The 22705-nt window shown below is 50.0% G+C and overlaps 1 protein-coding gene across 5 annotated transcripts in view; it reads left to right on the top strand.

Moving 5' to 3' along the window:
• sycp1 (synaptonemal complex protein 1) overlaps positions 1–22705 on the top strand; it is a 741816-nt gene that overhangs the window by 57115 nt on the left and 661996 nt on the right. For all 5 annotated transcript variants that reach the window (XM_038820847.1, XM_038820848.1, XM_038820846.1 and 2 more), the window contains exons 6-7: positions 12960–13018; positions 20609–20678. In XM_038820847.1, coding sequence (XP_038676775.1) covers positions 12960–13018; positions 20609–20678 — 129 coding nt within the window. The remainder of the gene's footprint in view (positions 1–12959; positions 13019–20608; positions 20679–22705) is intronic.

Below are 22705 nucleotides of genomic sequence, written 5' to 3'. Positions count from 1 at the left end.
TCTTTGTTCCAGAACCTTCAGGGGAGTGAAGAAATTGAAAAAAGAGTCATTCAGTACAGTTTTTGTGACTGCTTTATGAATAGGCCGACCCTCATGCGACTGCTTCAATCTAATGGTTTTCATTGTGACATTTTTTTCCTTTCTTCCATTTGATGTGCCAGACTGTGCACCTGGTAACAAAGAAACCTGCCCCATCAGGCCGCAACTTCATGTGTTTCTACGAGTATCTCATTCGTGAACTACTCAGTCGATTCAAACTTGACCCCCAGAGTGAAGCTCCTTGACTGTCCTGCATCTGAAAGGTTTATTGCAACGCCCTGTAGATACTTTAAAATAGGCTCATCATGCTTCTGCATCACGTGGCTGAGCCTGGTCTCATTTTTAAAAGCCGATAACCAGATGTCTGCAATGTCCTTTGGGTTCTCCATTGCAGTTTCTGGTTGATCTTCCTCCAGTTTCACTATTGCTCGTATCTCATCGGATAATGGCGTCGCTGTATCCAGCTGCGCGTCGATTTACCTTTTTATTGACTCACTGATTGGGACGAACAGCCGCTCCACTAGGATCAGGGTCTCGCACGCATCTGCCCCGAGGATAGACTCACGTTTTGTGTCTACAATGGAGAATTTAACGACGTTTCGCCTGTTGTGTACCCATGCTTCTAGGTCACATTCCCCCAACGTCTCAAACTCATTTCCACTGTAGTCGTCTAGCATACTTGGTCGGGTTACGACTTTCGGCGGCACTAGCAGGCCCTGCAGATTACCCAGACTGAGAAGGTTTTCCTTTGCTTCCGTGTCAAGTTTACACTTTATCAATGTGTTTTTAACATCACCACTGGAATGAATCAACGATATGAGCTGGATTAGAACTGTCGTTCCAGTTGGTCATCAAAACTACTTCTACTTTTGTCTTCGGACTCATTGCGTCCTCAGTTGAGATTAGATCCATGAAAATTAATTAATCGAGGGCCATCTCATTAACTGCATTGATCGACTCCATTTGGTCCACTATAGGATGCAAAAAACATTGTTTATCAAAATGACCAACACGGCAACACCTGGAACATAATTCTCCGGGGGCCAGATATTGCCATGGGCCATGTCGGTTGCTACATTTCTGGCACAAAATGGCGGTTCCGGACGGCTGCTTAAAATGGCTGCCCGCACTGGGGCCACGTTTCTTTTGACCTACGTCACAGTGCTCTCACAATGGCCACCCGCAGCGCTGAGACCATGTTTCTTTTTGACCTGCGTCACAGTGCTGATTGGGTAGGTGTCCTCTTCCATGGTGGTGCCAAATTTCTTTTTGTTGAGTGTGCTGTTCTGTGCAGCCCACTCACTTGCATGACACATCTTAATATGGCCTTCTGACTGAAGCCCTTCTTTCTGGGTATGCTTACTGAATATGTCATGTTCACATGCTTTGTTTTCTTTTAGAGAGCAGTACTGATCGAAGTACTTCAGCACCACATCATAACTTTTGCTCGCCTCTTCGCTGTCACAGGCAAAGATATGGCATAGTTCTGTTGCTTGAGGACCTGCTACCATGAGCAGCAGCGCAATTCGCCTTTCGTCAGGCTGTGCCTCCAGGCCAAGGGCTACAATATAGAATCCGACTTGCTGCTTAAAAACAATTCTTTTCTACGTTATCGGGGGCCCCTGGGTGGTTAAACGCTGGGTGGGGTAGTCCCTGGGCGGGGTAGTCCCTGGCATCCCAGTGCCACACTGGTGCCACCCTGGCAGTTCCTGACAGTGCCAGGCTGGCACTGGCGAGATGTTTAGGTGGCATCATGCCGGTAGGATAGGGACTGGGGGTGCTCTGCCCTTGTAAGGTAGGGCGAGGAGCAGCGCTGGGTTGTGGGGGGGGGGGTCTAGCGATCGGGTGACATTTAAAATGGATGCCCAGATCCCTTCCTGCACTGGCAAGCGGAGTTTATTCGTGCAAAATGGCACTAAGTGCAGCCTTGATTGGGCGTTCCTAGCCAGGGCCCAGAAATGAAGCAGAATCCCGTTTCATAGCTGGGTCGTTCTTGGTGCTGTCAGTGCAGGGAAATTCCCAGTTAAACGCACATGACATAGGACTTTGTTTCATTTCCTTTAAATTGAGCCCGTAACCTTTTGTAACAAGACATAAGAATGTGGTGTGCTTTTCGATTGCAGGTGGCATAGTTAATGGGAGGGTCCAAGTTTGTTAGATGCTTCTGTAACACCAAGCTGCAGATATGGTTCAGTTTAGTTCTGAACAAATCTCTCTCTAAAAGGCTCTACACCAATATAAGCAAGAAAAATGCTAGTTGATCAACTTTATCCATGAATGGTATTCAAAATATGTTGGGAGGGATTCCCCGGCAGCCGATGCTGGAATTGGTTTTGCGCCAAAATCATGGCGGGCACCAGTTGCACGACAAATTGCGATTCTCCAGTGCCTTGACAGCGGCGAAAATGTGTTCCACTCTACAGGTACAGTAAACTCCGTTGGCAAATCATTAGCGGGCCTGACCCGGTATTCTTCAGGGCCACCATGGTTCTCATCTCCACATTTGCGACGGACCTCACACGCCAGAGACTGTTAGAAGGGGCCACGCTCGACCTAGTTGAGACAAAGAAGCTAGCACTCTCCATGATGGTTGCCTCACATAACATTCAGGCCTACCCCGCCAGCCGTGCGGCCCACCCCTCCTACCCCTCGTGTACCCCACAGACGCCCGCCCCAGCAGGGGCATTACCCAGCCAGTACGCCTGCGCCACACGTCAGCCTGCGCACTCCGGGGGTCCCCGATGTTACTTCTGCGGCCAGCAGAAGCACCCTCGCCAACACTGCCCGGCCCGCGCTGCCCTTTGCAAGGCTTGTGGCAAAAAGGGCCACTTCGCCACGGTGTGCCAGGCCTGCGCAGTCACCGCTATCGCTCCCACCCCTCTAGTCTACACACAATGGGTGCCGCCATCTGCATCTCCCCGGACCATGTGCGGCCAGTGGGCGCCGCCACCTTCACCTCCCGGAGCCACGCACGGCCAGTGGGCGCTGCCATCTTCTCCCCCCCCCCCCCGTCCAAGTGCGGCCCATGGACACCGCCATCTTGGCCATCTTGCCCAACCCCCGCAACGTGCGGCCCATGGGCGCCGCCATTTTGTCCCCCGCAGGATCTTCAGGCGCCGCCATCTTGTCTCCCCCACGGGACATGGACACCGGCAGCATTCCGGGACCTGGGCCCCCCAGGCTCCCCATCATCCGACGTCAGCGACGACCGACCACGACTCGCCTCAGTAACGATCGACCGCACAACCTGGCCACCGCATCGACCAGTGTGAAAATCAACGGCCATGTGACCTCCTGCTTGCTGGACACCGGGAGCACCGAAAGCTTCATGCACCCGGATATGGTAAGGCGTTGCTCCCTCGCGGTACACCCCGCCAATCAAAGAATTTCCCTGGCCTCTGGATCCCATTCCGTCGTGATCCGGGGGTACTGTACGGTCACACTCACGCTCACGGTCCAGGGCGTAGAATTCAGCGCCTTCCGCTTCTACGTTGTCCCTAACCTCTGCGCTGCCCTGCTCCTAGGCCTGGACATCCAGTGCAATCTCCAGAGCCTAACGCTCAAATTCGGCGGGCCCCTACCACCCCTCACTATGTGCGGCCTCGTGACCCTGAAGGTCGATCCACCTTCCCTCTTTGCCAATCTATCCCTGGATTGCAAACCCGTCGCCACCAAGAGCAGACGGTACAGGACCGGACCTTCATCAGGTCCGAGATCCAGCAGCTGCTTCGGGAGGGCATCATCGAAGCCAGCAACAAAGCCCCTGGAGAGCTCAAGTGGTAGTCGTTAAAACTGGGGAGAAACACAGAATGGTCGTGGACTACAGCCAGACCCTCAATCGGTACACGCAGCTCGACATGTACCCCCTCCCACGCATATCTGATCTCGTCAATCAGATTGCACAATACCGGGTCTTCACAACGGTAGACCTCAAATCCGCCTACCACCAGCTCCCCATTCGTAAATCGGGCTGTCCATACACCGCTTTCGAGGCGGACGGTCGTCTCTATCACTTCCTCAGGGTTCCCTTCGGCGTCACTGACGGGGTGTCGGTCTTCCAAAGGGAGATGGACCGAATGGTCGACCGGTACGGTTTGCGGGCCACCTTCCTGTACCTAGACAACGTCACCATCTGCGGCCATGACCAGCAGGACCACTATGCCAACCTCGCCAAATTTCTCCGCAACGCCACTCTCCTCAACCTCACCGACAACAAGGCGAAGTGCGTGTTTAACACGACCCACTTAGCCATACTCGGCTATGTAGTCCAGAACGGAGTTCTGGGGCCCGATCCCAACCGCATGTGCCCCCTCATGGAGCTTCTCCTCCCTCACTGCCCCAAGGCCCTTAAACGCTGCCTGAGGCTCTTCTCGTACTACGCCCAGTGGGTCCCAAACTATGTGGACAAGGCCCGCCCACTCATTCAGTCCACATACTTTCCCCTGACGGCTGAGGCGCAACAGGCCTTCGCCCATATCAGAGCCGATGTAGCCAAGACCGGGATGCACGCTGTAGACGAGACACTGCCCTTCCAAGTAAAGAGCGATGCATTGGACGTCGCCCTAGCCGCCACCCTCAGGCAGGCAGACCCGTGGCATTTTTTTCCCGCACCCTTCATGCCTCAGAAATTCGGCACTCATCCGTCAAAAAAGAGGCCCAAGCTATCGTTGAAGCTGTGTGGCATTGGAGGCATTACCTGGCCGGCAGGAGATTCACTCTCCTCACTGACCAACGGTCGGTAGCCTTCATGTTCAACAACACAAGCGGGGCAAGATCAAAAACGATAAAATCTTGCGGTGGAAGATCGAACTCTCCGCGGGGAAACGGGCAGGTAAAGAGGGAGAACGGGACGGTATGAAGGGCCGTCCAGCTGGCCCTGCGGTTCAAGAACCTCCCAGCCTCTCACTGGCAGGAGGTACTCCCTGATTCACTCCACTCCATTCGATCACTGCTGTGCACCGCTACTAACAACACACCCCATGAACGTCTTTTAGCCTTCCCCAAGAAGTCCACATCTGGGGTGTCGCTCCCGACTTGGCTTGCAGCTCCAGGACCAGTCCTGCTCCGTAGGCACGTCCGACTCCACAAGGCAAACCCGTTGGTGGAAAGGGTGCAATTGCTCCACGCCAACCCCCAGTATGCCTACGTGGCGTACCCCGACGGCCGCCAAGATACTGTCTCCCTCCGGGACCTGGCACCAACAGGTTCCACACACACCCACCTCTCCGGCCCGGCGCCACTCTTCCCTCTGCCGGCGCTCCCAGCATTAATCCCACCAGGACCATCCGTCCTTCCCCTGCACACGTCCGAGGATGAAGAGGATTTCGGCACGCTCCTGGAGTCAGCGAACATCAGGCCAGTACCGATATCGCCGACACCACTACGTCGCTCTCAGCGGAACATCAAGGCATCGGACCGGTTAAATCTCTAACTGGCACCAGACTTCAAAATACATTTTTTTTGATCAAATATTGTAAATATTAACTCATTGTTGTATATAGTTCTCCACCACCCCCGCCGGACTCAATTTTAACAGGGGTGAATGTGGTAAACCACTGTTGCAGCTGTATTAGGTGATGTACGGTAGGACCTGTACTACAAGTTCGCCGGTAGTCTCTGCCTGCTGTATAAATATGCGTGTCCTCCAGCTAGCAGCAATTTCGCCAGCTTTTGTGGGAGGCCACACATCTTAGAGCAATAAAGCCTCAGTTGGATTCAACTATCGTCTTTGTCCAATTGATCGTGCCTCAGTTCCTTGCCCTTGAATGTTACCCAGAGTCTGGCCGGGAATAACATTCCAAATTGTACTCCACTTTTGTCAGGCACTGATTTTGCTCTGTTGAACTTGGCCCTCTTTTTTGCTAGGTCCGCCCCAATGTCCTGGTACACCCTGATCATCTTCCCTTCCCACGAGCATGATTTAATCTGACGGTTCCATGTTAAGATTTTTTTCTGGTCCTGGAACCGGTGCAGCTTCATGATAATCGCCTTGGGCAGCTCCCCGACTTTGGGCCTCTGCTGAAGTGACCTGTGTGCCTTTTTCATTTCTGGGGGGTTTGTGATGAGACCATCAATTCATGCGACACGTGGTTAGAAGTGAACAGTGGTTTTAATCGTCTTACAACAGAGCATGCCTGTGACGAGATGAACTCCAGATGAACTGGCAGGCAGGCTCTCAGCTTCAACCTTTATACTTCTTGTTAAGGGGAGGAGCCATGGGTGGAGCCATGGGCGGAGCCAAGGTGGGGCCCAGTACAAGCTCCTCATCTCCCCCTAGGGGTAGAGTCGTGCAACTACACGTGATCCAATACAATATACAGGCTCAACACATGTTGTACAATACAGTGTGGATTATTAGTATTTATAATTCATAACAGTTTGGAAAGCCCTCCCGCCCCGCTAGCTTTCCCAGCATTTGGGTGATGTAGCTCGTTGGGTCACTACCCTCTATCCCCTCTGGCAAGCCCACTATTCTGATATTCTGACATCTGGGCCTGTTTTCCTGGTCCTCCACCTTCCTTCCCAGGCCTTCTAGAGTTCGCTGCATTGCAGTTGTCGCCTCCGACATCACCTCCTCAATCATCATGTGGAGCTCCGTCCTGATCGCCTCCTTCATAGACTTCAACTCCCTTTTCAGCACACTTCTCCATTTGGCCCCCTGAGCGGGAGTGGGGAAAATGGGGGGGGGGGGGGGGGGGGGGGGGTGGGGAGGTCGCCGCAGCCTGTTCCTTCTCCGCTGTTCGGTTCGCCAGTTTTTCCCCTTCCTGGTTCGCCTGAACCTCCTTCTCGCATCGTGTGATTGCCTGTTTCCGCACCCGCAGATCCTGTCCCTTTCCTTCACTGCTGCTCCTAATATCTCGCCGTCTCTCTTGTTTGTTATTGCCAGAAAGGCATATTCCTTTCTTGCGTCTTTTGCCTTTGGCTGGGTTTTGGTGGGATTTTTAAGCAAAAATTCTCGATAAATTGCCTCTGTTGGGTTCATTTGGGAGGAGAGCCACCTGATGTGCGTCCGCTCAGCACCGCCGCCGCCACTGGAAATCCTCCCTGGGTGCTACGTATAACAAGCGCACCCATGCCACGATCTTTGGCCCAAACCCAAACCTTCCCAAGACCTCAAACAGGTACCGCCATTCCACCTGATTGAAAGCATTTTTCGCATCCGTGGACACCACTACCTCCGGTACCTGTGCTCCTGATGGGGTCATGATCACATTTAACAGCCTCCTGACATTGCTGGAACGCTGCCTGCCCTTTACGAAGCCTGTTTAGTCCTCCGCAACTACTCCTGGGACACAACCTTCCATTCTTCCCGCCACCAACTTAGCCAGCACTTTCATGTCCGTATTTAACAACAATTTGAGCCTGTACGACCCACATTCCAACGTGCCCTTACTCTGTTTTGGTATTAACGTGATCATTGCCTGCGTCATCGTCTGCAGCTCCACCTTCTCCTACGCCTCATATGTGGTGCCAGGTCCATCGCAAACTCCTTATGCAATTTTGCCTTGTAGCTATCGGGCCCCAGGGCCTTCCCCAACTTCATACCCCTTATACTGTCCAATATCTCACCCAGCCCCAAGGGCTTTTCTAGCATCTGCCGCTTCTCTTCAACTGTGGAAACTCCAGTTGACCTAAGAACCATCCTATGTCCACCTCTTCACCCCCCCTCGCCCTGGGCCCGCCCTGTACAGCTCCTTATAATAATCCCAAAACGCTTTGTTTATCTTCCCCGGCTCCGGCCTGCCTCCGTAGCTGATTGGAATCACTAGCTTTCGGAGCTAGTGATTCCAAAGGAAGCTGTTGGACTTTAACCTGGTGTAAGACTTCTTACTGTGCACACCCCAGTCCAATGCCGGATTCTCCATATTGGGGAAACTATAGGAAGAGATTCTGAGAGACAGACTTAATCTGCATTTAGAGAGGCAGGGATTAATCAAGAACAGCATGGTTTTGTTAAGGGGAGGTCATGTCTGATTACATTTTTCGAAGAGATGACTAGTTGTGTAGATAAAATGCCTTTTGACATAATCGACTCGGACATCAGCAAAGCTTTTAATAAGGTCCCACATGGGAGACTGATAGCGAAGGGAAGAACCCATGAGATCCAAGGAAATTTGGCAAATTGGATCCAGAATTCACTGAGTGGCAGGATGATTGTCATGGGGCATTTTTCTAACTGGAAGCCTGGGCGTGATTCTCCGAGGCCACGCTGGTTGGGAGAATCGCGGGCCGCGCCAGTTTTCCACGCGATGCCGGTCCGACGCGCTCCCGCGATTCTCCCAACCGGTGAGATCGGCTCCGTCGAGTTCCGCGCGGTGCAAGCTGGAGAATCGCCCGAGACACCCAAAATGTGGAGGTGGGAGTGGGGGTGGGAAGGGTGTGGAGGGGGTGGTCCATCCGCGGATGCCACATGTCAGCCGCCCTGCCATGGCAGGACGGTGACAAGGACACGCCCGCAGGTTGTCGTGTGGCTGATGGGCAGAGGTGACTGGCGCACCAGTGAGGAGGACGGTGTTAACTGACCGTTGGACGCAGACAGTGACCAAGGGTTAGGCTGGCTGCGTGTCTGCAGCGCGACCAGGCCACCGGGGCACACAGGTATCCCATAGCACCCGGCTGCCGAGGTGTCAAAGAACCTCCGTGTAACATGTCGTTTCTCTGCCCCCCCACCACCCTTCTGCAGTTCACCGTGTATGCCAACTAGACAGCGATTGTCACTGCAGTGTTTGGAGCCGCTGCACTGCAGGTGGCCATCCAGCAGCGTAGACTGCGACGGCCCACAGTGGATACAGATGCTGGGGCTGCTACTGCTGCAGAGGGGATGGCCGCGGAGTGGGGGGGAGGAGCCACTGATGGTGGTGCCAGGGCGCCACAGGCGGCCAGCAAGGCCTAGGGTGTACCATGACCGAATGTCGTTCGAGGCCCTACCGGACATCACGTGCAAGAGGAGACTAAGGTTCAGCAGGGAGACGGTCGCACGTATCTGCCACCTCATGGCGCACCTCGCACCTCGTGGAACGGGAGGAGGACACGCTGTACCGGTGTCGTCAAGGTGACGGTGGCCCTAAACTTCTACGCGACCGGTTCCTTTCAGGCGCCGAGCGGTGACCTATCTGGGATCTCACAGGCATCGGTCCACAGGTGCATCTGGGCCGTGACTGACGCCTTGTTCGCCATCGCGGACAGGTACATTAAATTCCCCAAGGACCGAGCAGAGCAGAAAGCACAGGCACGTGGATTCGCCAAGGTGGCCGGGATACCGATGGTCCAGGGTGTAATCGATGGTATGCACGTCCCCATGTGCCCACCTGCAGACAACAGGGAAGTGTTCATGAACATCGAGGGTGCATACTCCATGAACATTCAGGTGGTCTGCGACGCCCACATGAGGATCATGCACGTGCAAACGCCACAGAATCACCCGAGGCTGGAATTGAACCCGTGTCCTTGGAGCTGTGAGGCAGCAGTGCTAACCACTGTGCCAGCATGCCACCCCAGATGTGAGGAAAAGCGTTTTCACCCAGAGGTGGTGGGAGTCGGATCTCCCTGCTTGAAACTGGGTGGGGGCGGTGTTGGAGCAAAGACCCTTATAATATTTAAGAAGTATTTTGATGTGTGTTTGAGATGCCAAGGCATTCAAGGCTACTGCCCACGAGCTGGAAAATGGGATTTGGTGGTTGTTTTTGACTGATGCAGTTATGGGCTGAAGGGCCTTTTCTGTGCTGTGCCACCTCGACCCTGATCACTTCTGGCTTTTTACCTGAGCTCTTTGAGTGTCATACAAGAAACGTCTATTGCAGGGGTGGGCAAACTACGGCCCACGGGCCGCATGCGGCCCGCCAAAGGTCTTTATGTGGCCCACCAAGATCAAATCATTAAAAAAAAAAATTATTTTTAAAAAATTAAAAAAAAAATTTTTTATTTTTATTTTTTATAAGGTTAATTGGGGGGGGGGGGCTGTTGGGTTACTGGTATAGGGTGGATACGTTGACTTGAGTAGGGTGATCATTGCTCTGCATAACATCGAGGGCCGAAGGGCCTGTTCTGTGCTGTACTGTTCTATGTTCTATATGAGGCGCCCAGAATCATAACCGGGTGAAGCGCCATTTTTGAAAAGTAGAGAAAAAGAGGGCTAAAGGCAGGATGCCGCCGGGGGAAGCGCTGAGGTATATGCTGCACGCTAATTGGTTACAACTGGGACTATTAATTAATATACTATGTGGCCCTTTAAAATTGTGAATTTCTGAATGTGGCCCTTGCACGGAAAGGTTTGCCCACCCCTGATCTATGGTAATGTTGGGTCTATAAGTACGTTAAGAGCCAATTAATTCTGCCTTTAACCCTGCACATAACGTTAACTTGTCTGTGTCAGCAACATGAGAGCACAATGGGGATTGTGGAGCATTATTCCTCATTGAAATTTAAGAGTGAAATTGTTCAGTTGCTGCCCTGTCTATGTGAAAGGTTTGAGCTCAAAAGGCTTCTTAGTGTTGTTACAAAATCTACACTTACCTCGTTAGTGTGTTTGGAGGTTGAGAACTTCAGACTTTGTTGAACTTGGGAGCTTTTGAGCATGCGCAGACTGGGAGTGGGATACACAAGTGAAGATTGGCATTCTCAAGGGTTTTTTGGGACCAGTGCGCTTGCGCATAAAGAAACTGCACAAAAACCAGGGTCAGGTAGCTGAGAGCTGAGTATCTTTTGAGAAAATATGTCCCAGACAGGGGACAGGGAGTGAGGACAGAGAGAGGTTGCAAACGGAGAGGGTACAGGGATAGGTCTGTAAACAAGAGTCCCAGAGGAGGACAGCGACAGGAAGAAGTCCCAATTTGGTCCAAGAGAGGAGCAGATAAATAATAGCCAATTAGAAAAAGGGATGTCAGAGCAGACTTGGGCTCAAGAGAAGCCCTCGTAAATGAAGTGGAGATGCTGGCGTTGGACTTGGGTGGCACAGTAAGAAGTCCTACAACAACAGGTTGAACACTCTGGTGAATCACCTGAGGAAGGAGCTGCGCTCCGAAAGCTAGTGATTCACAACAAACCTGTTGAACTTTAACCTGGTGTTGTAAGACTTCTTACTGGTAAATGAAGAGAGCTCTGGAGAAACCCTGAAGATCCAAGAAGGCTGAAGTTGGATGACTGAGTGCTGCGTTCCTTTTGAGCGGTAGTGTTCTACTCAGTACCCTGAAGATCTGAAATTATGCTTTTGAGTTGGTGCTTACTCAGGAATCCAGGTTAGTGGAATCTTGGGAGATGAGCGGGGGAACACAAAGGTGGGCTGTCGTGAATCTGTCCAAGTTGGAACGAAGTTTGGAGAGATTTCCAAGTCGAATTCTTGAAAGATGAAGACCAGAATCACTTGTGAAAGAGCAGAGAGCTGGATTCTCCGATTCTGGTGCTATGTCCCCACGCCGGTGTGGCAACAGTGGTGTTTTACGCCAGAAAAACTGGAGCAAATGGCCACTGATTTCCCCGTTCTGCTGGGGGCTAACAGGACGGAAGCGTAGAGCACCTGGCTCTCTGCCGATATGCCCCGGAGAATTGCTGGGTCTGTGGACCCGGCCCGCAAAATAGTGCACTCCCTTTGACTGGCTTGCACCTCCCTGGACCACCCCCCCACAGTGCCCCCAGCCAGGAATAATTGTCCCTCCGCCCGTGAATCGGCCCTCCCCTGACTGCGGCAGGGCTGGATTGAGTCTGCAGTCACCACGCTGAGTTCCCGACAGATAAGACTCCATTGGGAACTTGGTCGGTTGGGGGCTGAACATTTGGGTGGGGGGGGGGGGGGAGCCTCAGACAATGTCCTGAGGCCGTTGATACATGGCACAGCGAACTCTCCCGAGTATGCCGTTTTGGAGGGGGCGGAGCATCGGAAAAAACAACGGTGCTCCCCATTTTGTAGGAAACTTGGATTCTCCGGCTGTTTGCCGAACGCGATTTCGCCGTCGGTAACTGGAGAATCCAGCTCATGGTTTCACCGAGATTGGTTCCTCAGTGTTACTGATGTCTGGGTGGGTTGATGAGAAATTTGTGTACTTGTTTGGGTCGCATCTGCCATTTATTGTGTGGTGTGTTAATTGGACAAAAATGAATTGGGCACTTTAAAAGTGTCAGTGTTGGTTCAGAAAGGGACGTGAGGTGATGCCTTGTGACAAAGGAGTCAGTGGAGCCACAAGATGTGTTGGTCTGAGGAGTGCCTTGCAAGAAATGCTGAGGAAGTCAGAGTGTGGGATTGGCACCTGAAAGTTTGACACCAGTCGAGACACTATCCAGGTTCAAGGGAGCATGTTCTTGTTGCTCACTTCCTTGGCCACTTCCCTCTAAAACTACTTGTTTGAGAGACTGGACTCTCTTCCACTTATCTAAGTGGTAAACAGCACTTCTATTCACTGCCAACAGCAGAACCTGCATGGAAGCGTTAGAGGATAGGGACAGCCTTCCTATCACCCACTTTCTTTCATCCTTCTACTTTCTGATGTGCTTGGAAGCTGTGTGGAATTTCGCTATTTTGACCTCCATCATGATCTCTTTAAATATAAATCCTTCCCTTGACCAGTGCAGGTTGTTATAACACCCACACTGTGATTGTTCAGTAAACCCTGAAGCAGGTGGAATACTGTAGCTGAGACAACAGGTAGGGTAAAGCCCACTCCTCAAAGAATTCAGGTTCCTGAGCTGCTGCCAGACACCCCTGACCACCTTTGGCAGCAGGTTCCTCAGGTTAAAAATTCAGCTGTTAACTTTTATATGTGAGATTTCCTGGTCCCTGCAGTGGTGGAAAATCCCAGCCTATGCTTCGCTGTCTATAGATACTGCCTGGCCTGCTAGGTATTTCCAATATTTTCTGTTTTCACTTTATCATTTTATCTGACTGTAAGCAGGTCTTAGCACGTGTTGAAAATTATCCTCATTTATTTTAGATGAAGCAGAAAGAGATGAAACACGGCGACTTTATGTTGAAAATGCAGAAAATATTGAGGTCAGTGATATTTTCTCAAAACGAGTCAAACAATTCTGTGGTTTGGTTAATGATAAGTCAGCCAATTTACTTTATAACTGAGTTGTTAAGCCTGGCACTGACCATTTGCCTTCCTATGTCTTACACTGGCAGAACAAAAGAAATGCATACAGTTGGCTTTCGCTTACGTTGTAATGACAGCCACACTCAATTGATAACTTATTTGTCTCTGAGTCAGAAGGTTATGGGTTTTCATCACTTCAGAGGCCTGAACACAAATCTAGGCTAACACTCGAATTCACCACTGAGGGAATGCTACTGTTGAAAGTACCATCTTTCAGACATTGACGCCCTGTTTACTCAGATGGATGTAAAATACGCCATGGCACTTTTGAAGAAGAGCAGGGAAGCTATCCTTGCTGCCTTGACCAATATTTATCTTTTAGTCACAACACAAAAACAGGGCAGCACAGTGACGCAGTGGTTAGAATTGCTGCCTCACAGAGCCGAGATCCCAGGTTTGATCCCGGTTCTGGGTCACTGTCCATGTGGAGTTTCCACATTCTCCTTATGTTTGCGTGGGTTTCGCCCCCACAGCCCAAAGATGTGCAGGGTAGGTGGAGGGCCACGCTAAATTGCCCCTTAATTGGAAAAAATGAATTGGGTACACTAAATTTATATTACAAAAAAAAACGCAAAAGCAATTGGTCATTATCACATCATTTCTGATGAAATGTTATTGACCTGAAACATTGATCGGGATTTTCCACTCCCGCCCCCCACTCCCACCCACTGCGGGTGTCATAGTGGGTGGAATTTTCCATTATTTTGGCTAGGCGTCATTTTGGGCGAGAAAAACAGGAGTAACCCACCAGCGATGTTGGTAAGTTTTTGCAGTGTACCTTTTAGGCACTTTGGAAATATTTTGCATGAGTTCCATCCCATGCCTCAGGAGGGCAAACTTTTGGTTCGCCCGCCCAGTATCACTAGAACTCTTTAGTCATGGGGGCACTCCATTTAAACACCTCCCCAGCACTTGTTCCAAGTAAAGTCAAGAGGATGGCTGCGAGGAAGGCATCCCCAAGTCTCTCAGAAGGAGCAGAATACAAGATGGAGTGGAGCCGAGACGAGGGATAGACTGTATCCTTGGTGTGGCAGAAGGTTACAACCAGCAAGGTCACAAACCTGCATGCCAGCGCTGGTAAGCACAAGCTCTTTGCACAAGAGGACAGAGATCAAATCAGGAAGAAGATGAATGACCTCATCTCTGCAGCCAGGGTTAGTCACTTCTGTCATTTCTCAACACTCAACCACACACATGCCCATCACACATCCACTGGGAGCTCACTCACTGCCACCTCATGAGGCGCCACCACTTGCCCTCCCATATGCTTCCTCACCTCCCCTGCATTAACTTTCTTCATCACATCCCCTCCTCTCTTCACATCCCACCTCCCACTCGCCAATACACATGCCATGCATCCTGATCCGGCATGTGTCCAGTTTACACTCTCCACATCTGTCTTGCTGTACAAGATTGCTTACAATAAAATGGAGAGCTCAGACAGGCAGAGGAATGCTCAAATTGAAAATCCTCTCACCATTCAAGGAGACAGCTCTCTAGCTTGATGAGGAGGAAAAGGACCACCTCAGTGCTGAGGGCAAGCTGAGAAAAAAAGTGAGGACCAGAACACATTCATCCATCTTGCCAACCTCACGTGAGATTTCTCTCTCCTATCCTTATGCCTGGGAGCTCATTCACTGCCACCTCATGACTCAGATTTAACTTCTGAAGCTTCCCCCAATCCTGAGCCACTTGAATCCCCAGATATCTAAAACTCCTCTCAGCCACTTTAAAAAGTAACTCCTTCAGTCTCTTATCCTGCCCCCGTGCCTGGATCATGAACATCTCGCTCTTTCCCATATTTAACTTGTAACCTGAAAATCGCCCAAATTCTCCTATTAGCACAGGGCTAAATAGCTGGCTTTTAAAGCAGACCAAGGCAGACCAGCAGCGCGGGTTCAATTCCCGTACCGGCCTCCCCGAACAGGCGCCGGAATATGGTGACTAGGGGCTTTTCACAGGAACTCCATTGAAGCCTACTTGTGACAATAAGCTATTATTATTATTATTATTATTATGATCTAAGTGCCATTGCTAAGGGCTCTATGGCCAGGGCAAACAATAATGGGATGGACGGGCATCCCTGCCTTGTCTCCCGACAAAGACTAAAGTATTCTGACTGGACTCGGTTGATTCTTACATTTGCCACCAGAGCCTGAAATAACAGCCGGACCCAATCCACAAATCCCTGCCTGAACCCGAACCGGCCTAGAATATCTCATAGGTACTTCCATTCCACCTGGTCGAAAGCTTTTTCCATGCCCATGGGTCATGGTATCATTAAAACATTAAGAAGCCGTCTAATATTGGATGTCAGGTGCCTGCCCTTCACAAATCCCGCCTGATCCTCCCCGATTTCCTCCGGGACACAATCCTCTATTCGGGTGGCCAAGATCTTTGCCAGCAATTTCAAAAGGAAAATTGGCCTGTACGATATACAGCTCTCCGGGTCCTTGTCTCACTTGAGGTTGAGAGAGATTGATGCCTGTGATAGCGGTGAGGGGAGCACTCCCAACTCTATGGACTCATTAAAAGCCTTGACCAGAAGCGGCCCCAATAGCCCAGAAAACCTTTTATAAAATTCCACTGGGAATCCATCAGGTCGCCCCAATCCGACTATACCTCCCCGAGCCCAATTGGGCCCTCCAGGACTTCCACCAGCTCCTCATCTACCTTTGGAAACTCTAGCCTCTCCAGGAATTGATACATACCTTCCTCCCCGACCAGGGGTCTGACTCATATAGTCGACTATTGAATTCACGGAACACGTCGTTAACCGCCCCGGGTCCATCACTACCTTCCCCCTCATATCCTTTATTTTCCCTATTTCTCTCACTGCCTCCTGCTTCCTCAGCTGATGTGCAAGCATCCTGCTAGCTTTCTCCCCATATTCATATATTGCCCCTTTTACTCTCCTCAGCTGTACCTTCGCCTTACCTGTGGAAAGGAGCCCAAATTCCATTTGGAGTCTCTGACACTCCTTTAGGAGCTCCTCATTCGGAGACTCCGCATATCTCCTGTCGACCTGTAAGATTTCTCCTACCAACCTGTCCAGCTCCGCCCGTTCAGTTTTCTCCCTGTGGGCCCGAATCGAAATACATTCCCCTCTAATAACCATCTTCAATGCCTCCCACACCACCTCAGCCGTGTTGTCGTTCTTTATATGCCCCCGAATGGCCTCCCTTACTCAGGGCAGCACGGTAGCATTTTGGATAGCACAATTGCTTCACAGCTCCAGGGTCCCAGGTTCGATTCCCGGCTTGGGTCACTATCTGTGCGGAGTCTGCATTCTCCCCATGTGTGCGTGGGTTTCCTCCGGGTGCTCCGGTTTCCTCCCACAGTCCAAAGGTGTGCGGGTTAGGTGGATTGGTAATGCTAAATTACCCATAGTGTCCAAAATTGCCCTTAGTGTTGGATGGGGTTACTGGGTTATGGGGATAGGGTGGAGGTGTGGACCTTGGGTAGGGTGCTCTTTCCAAGAGCCGGTGCAGAAGCAGATGGGCAGAATGGCCTCCTTCTGCAGTGTAAATTCTATGATCACTCACTCACAGATCTCGTCGTCCGCTAACAGCCCTGCATTTAATCTCCACTCCGGTGCTGGGACTTTCCTGTGCTTACCCGCAGGTCTATCCAATGTGGCGCGTGGTCTGACACCAGAATTAGTGAGCACTCAGTGCCCTCCAACCTCACTAACGGTGTTTTATCCAGTACAAAAAAATCTATCCTGGAGTATACCTTGCGCACATGAGAGTAGAATGAATATTCCTTGCTCCGTGGCCTCTCGACTCTCCACGGATCAACCCCTCCCCTGTGCTTCATGAAACCCCGCAATTTCTGATACCTTTCCTGACCTAGAGCTTGACCAGTCCATTCTCTGATCTAGGACCGTGTTGAAGTCACCCCCGTAACCAACCGGTGCGAGTCAAGGTCCGGAATCTTTCCCAGCACCTTCCTGACAAACGCGACATCATCCAGGTTTGGGGCATATATATATTTACCAACACCACTGTCATTCCTTACAGTTTCCCGCTAACCATAATAAATCTGCCACCCGGGTCTGCCTCTATGTTCCCTACCTCAAATGCCACCCTTCTATTAATCAGGATGGCCACCCCCCTTGTTTTAAAGTCCAGTCCCGAATAGAATACCTGTCCGACCCAGCCCTTCTTCAGTCTAACTTGGTCTCCCAGCTTCAAGTGTGTCTCCTGTAGCATGGCCATATCCACTTTTAGCTGTCTCAATTGTGCGAAAACGCGGACCATTTTGACCGGCTCATTCAGTCCACGAAGATGATAAGTCAGGGGGCGAGGGCGTCTGGATCATGGGTGGTGTCCTTTGCGGGGCTCAGTCTGGGTCAAAATAGTTACCCTGAAGTTAGAAATGCTTTTATTTCAGAGGAACTGTTAGTGTTAAACTGGCAGAGCCAAAGAAAGTTAGTGATTTAAATCACTTCTTCGGATAGTTTCCAACGCAGAAACTACCCGCACTTCTGGGCAATTGCTGGGTAAACCCTTGCCAGGGAGATTTTGAAGGGATTCCACAGCATATCTTTGGGGTAACCCCCAAATTCAGGACAGCATCTGTGGAGAGAGAATGGAACTAATGTTTTGAGTCTGCATAACTTGATAGTATGTAGAATATAATAGAATTCCTACAGTGCAGGAGGAGGCCATTCGGCCCATTATGCCTTTTGACTGCCTCTTTTTGAAGTGATATGTCTAGTCATCCTTTCAAAACATTTCCATTCAGCTGGTTGCAATGGGAAATAATTGAAGTTTAGTTAATTTCATATTTTTTAGCAAGGTGGCCTGAATATTTTTGGTGCATCTCAAATTCTGAGGTAATTTATGGAATTTGTTTTTAAAAATAGAAAATCTGGAACTATTCTCAAGCTCTTTTTCCCCATCTCTGGGTGTTGTAGAAGTTAAAGAATTAAAATAAAACTTTGTTTTAATGGATTTGAATTTTGATCTGATTTGTCACATTATATACCAGTATCATGAAGGTACTCATATGCTTTGCCTTATCTCTTTGGGATAACGATATACAGCAAGGAACTGACATGCACTGGGGCACAAGCTGATTTTTAGGTGCAAAATACACATGAAAAATGCCCCATAAAGCACTAAACATAATTTTAAATAATTAAAAACAGGCAAATATAAAGGAAAAGTAAATGTTATTTTTGTTAATCATTCTTGGGATGTTGCTTTTACTGACTCAACTAACATTTATTGCCCATCCCAGTTGAGCTGAGAAGGTGGTGATAGAATTGAATGGTGTTCTCAGCCTCCAAAGAGGGCATTTCAACCGCCCAGATATAGGAATTTCATAGAGGCAAAACTATACAAGAACAGCAGGTTTCTTTCCTTTTAAAGACGTTATTAGCAGGTTTCTTTCCTGTAGAAGTCACTTTAATTGGCGGATTATTTGCCTTAATACCCTGTATTCATTTTAACCAGTTGCTTGACTATATTTCATGGAAATAGGCACTTGGCAAAGCACAATGGATATTTAGTCTTATTTCAGTTAAGAAGTTCTGTATGAAATAGTCAGGTCATACAATGTAAACAAGTGTACAGCTGCACATTGTTTTGCTGACAGCATACAGTTGTTATTTTTCTTAGGCAAGGAACCCAAGGCCTGTTATTAAAATCTAACTCCTGCCTGCTCATTTTTCTGTCTCTTGCCAATCTAAAGAAAATGAAAATGAATTGAAAATCGCTTATTGTCACGAGTAGGCTTCAAATGAAGTTACTGTGAAAAGCCCCTAGTCGCCACATTCCGGCGCCTGTTCGGGGAGGCTGTTACGGGAATCGAACCGTGCTGCTGGCCTGCTTGGTCTGCTTTCAAAGCCAGCGATTTAGCCCTGTGCTAAACAGCCCCTGAAATGCTTTCTGTCCTAGATATTGCTTACTGTATCATATAAATTGGCTGTCTTTACCTCTGTAAAGCGGAGACAATTGGATTGACTGTGGTCTCGCCAACTCCCCTCGAACCTTGTGTTTAATTAAAGGACCTTTGGCGAAAACTCGGAAGTGCTGACTTATAATTTCTTCAACATTTCCCTAATGCACATTTGTTTCTCCAATAATCAAACAGCATTTGGCCAGTTTTAAATAACAGAAATCATGGTCCCGATTTAATGCCCAAAAACAGAGTCACTTTTTTGGCGCCTAGGACAGGGACTTTCTCAGCATCTATAGCGCAGAGAACGACCCCACTGTCAAATGGGACACTATTTTGGCCTTGGTGTGGGATCCGCCCAGATCACTTTTCCCCCTCGGATATTCCACAGTGGCCTCCGTTATATCTGAGACCCTCAAAAAAACAAATCCCTGACCTCCCCCCAGCCTGAACTCAGCGTGGAAGTGACCTCGCTCCCCCACGATGTGCATAATTGGCCCATACACGCACACACAAAGAATGACAGCTTGGCATCTTGACACTGCCATCTGGGCTCCTTGGCAGTGCCAGGTCGGCACCCAGGTTGAACTGGGAAGGTGCTAGACTGGTGCTTCCAGGATATCCAGGTGGCACAAACAGTACCATCCTGCCCAAAGGGCATGCAGCTGGCGGCCTCTGATCCCCTTGGAGACCCCCACGAGGACCGTTCCGGACCAAACAGCACTTGCCCAAGCTCCCCGAGGCGAAGGGTTTGAATCCCAAAGTCTCAGGTACCTCAAGAATCTGTACATTAGAGTAAGGATTACGGTCTAGCTCGAATATGCAGATGTGTAAAAAAACTGATCCCTCCCATTGTGGGCGGGATTCTCCTAGCAACATGCGTTGCATCTCGCAAGGCGTTGTGAGCTGGTTGGATCCCAGGAATATGGTCTCCCGGCTTTCACCATCCACACTGCACCGCGGCGAGCTGCTTTTCCGGTGCAACGTGACTGGAGAATTTCGGCTGATGTGCAAAATGGGTGGACAGCTGACCTGATGCCGTCAGATTTTGTTGGGCGGGTTAGATTAAAATTGCCTTCATAGTTGTCTCTGAGTTGATATTTAATTGTTTGGTTAGTAAACTTCCCCATATCAATATTAATGACACGTAAAAGAGATTTCTGATTACTTTGAGCTTTATAAATATGGCGGGGGAGGGGTCTCCCAGCGCGGTGTGTTCGGCGTGACCCCGCCGACAGCAGGATCCTTCGTTCCGGCAGCCGACCAATCGGCTTTCCCATTGTGTCCATCCCATGCCGTTGGGAAACCCGGTGGGTGCACTGCCGGCGAATCGCTGCTGGCAAAACGCAGGATCCCGCCAAAGGAGAACCCCGCATTGATTTTTAAAGCTGTCATTATTTTATGCTTAAAGTAAATGCCAGCTGTATGACAGACACTTTTGAGCTATGAAGCTCTGTTTATATAGATAGAGGCATAACAAATTATTTACTGCTTTCTGTTGTAGTTATTTACTGTGCCGTCATCTAAATTTTAAGAGTTCCATTCTGTTGTATATTTACATTTTTCTGTTTGGTAACTAGAGAATTATAATGGCTTTTGAAGAACTTCGCAAACAGGCTGAAAATTCAAGATTGGAAATTATATTTAAATGTGAGTGTGCATCTTATGACTAGTTAAGTTAATATTTTTAATTGAGAACAGATATACAGAGATGTTTTGAATATAATATGAGGACTCAGTCAAATAACGCAAACAAACCAAATAGTTTTAATCATTTGTAATAACCATTGAACAAGTATATGGAATAGTTTCCATAATTTTTATTCATTTTCAAAACACTGTATGGCATCACCATTGTCTCAGCAACATTTTCCAGCTGTCTAACCCTTGGAGATCTTTACACTCCTCCAATTCTTGCCTCATGTATAGATAATTTTAACTGCCTGATGCTCCAGAATTATCTCCCTAAACCACTGCGCCGCTCCAGCTTTTTCTCCTTCCTTACGACCCTCCTTAAATCAATCTCTTTGACCAAACTTTGAGCCATCTCTCCTAGTATTTCCTTACATGACTTGGTGTCAAATTTTGTTTACAGGGACTGTATATATGCAAATTGTTGTTTTATTTATGATAGTTCTTTAATTGGAGTGAAATAAAGGTAGTATTTCAGACTCCAAACTCCTGGAATCGAAGGCAGGGACCCCACAGTCTATGTGGCCGAGATGCTGGGCAACCTGGTGGGAAGAGAAACTTTCTCCAACCCACCATAAATAGACAGGGCACGGTCTCTGCGCCTGAAACCCAAAGCTGGGGAACAGCCGAGGGCAGTAATAGCCAAACTGCACCGGTACCAGGACAGAGAAAGAATCCTGCGCTGGGCCAGGCAGTCAAAGAATTGTAGCTGGGAAGGACATAGAATAGATAAATATATATCAAATCATTGGGGCTGACCTGGCCAGGTGATGACAGAATTCAACAGGACAAAAGTAGCCCTCTACAAGAACGGCATACGCTTCGGTATGCTGTACAGCGAAGCTTTGGGTCACAAACCAAGGCAAGGAACACTTCTTTACAACCCCTGCCGAGGCAGACAAGTTTGTCGTGGAATGCGGGCTGGAACAGCGACAGCAGGGAAAGCGATAAGGGGCCCTTGGCAAGGAACAATAACACGGCGACGAGCAGGGGGGACACGAAGCACCCCCAAAACACACACTGAGTGACAAGCAGAAAAGCCACCACCCAAGGGACCACTTCGCGCGGGTGATCGTGACCTCGTTAGAGAGAGCAAGGGCAGTGCAGGAGGGAAAGCAGAGTCGCAAGCGAAAGGAGTGCAGAGTAAGATGAGAAAGCATGGGTAGGAACTACAGAGAGTGGGTGACGGAGAAAGAAGACTAATTCCCGGAGAGGGTCACTGCACTAGCGGGAAAGCTAACGCTGGAAGTATGCAACAGAGAAAGGCCGCGGCAGACCCCTGGCGGCAGGGGGGGGGGGGGGGGACAGTGCCAGGCAAGGGGGGGGGGGGAGAACAGTGCCAGGCAAGGGGGGGGGGGTGGGGGGGGGGGGGACAGTGCCAGGCAAGGGGTGGGGGACATGCAAAGGGGACGGGGGAGCAAAGGGGGATAAGAGCTGGGGAAAGGGGGGGGGGGAGGTGCATGGGAAAGGGTGGATAAGGGGGGGGACGGGAGTGTGAGGGGGACATAGGGAGGTGTAAAAATAGGACCAGAGCGAGAACGGCAAGATGGTTACAAAGGGCCAAAACCAGGAGCCTGGAACAAGGTAGCACTACAATGAATCACCCAGTGCAGTCTCTGGGGAGACCCCTGAGTACAGGGGCCTACCCACATGGCGGACGCACTGTTGGTGGCCATGTTGGGTGCCGCCTGGACAAAGGGAAACCCCGGAGCGCAGGGACCGGACCGTATGGGGAGAGCAGTGACAGCGGCCATCTTGGAAGGCCACCTAACAAATGGAAACCCCGTAGTGCAGGGGCGTGTCCACCAGGTAAATATGGTTAATCCCGCAGGCGCGGGGAGACAAATTCCCCCACCAAAATAGTCACTGGAACATTAGGGGTTTCAACGGCCAGTGAAAAGATCCAGAGTCTTCACCCACAATCTTCTTCCAAGAGACACACCTGAGAGAGCAAGACCGACTGCGAGTAAGGAAGGGCAGGGTGG

Source organism: Scyliorhinus canicula, chromosome 15 (assembly GCF_902713615.1).
Source record: "Scyliorhinus canicula chromosome 15, sScyCan1.1, whole genome shotgun sequence".
Lineage (NCBI taxonomy): Eukaryota > Metazoa > Chordata > Chondrichthyes > Carcharhiniformes > Scyliorhinidae > Scyliorhinus > Scyliorhinus canicula.
Note: the sequence above shows the minus strand (reverse complement) of the source record. Positions and strands in the feature narration are given on the sequence as shown.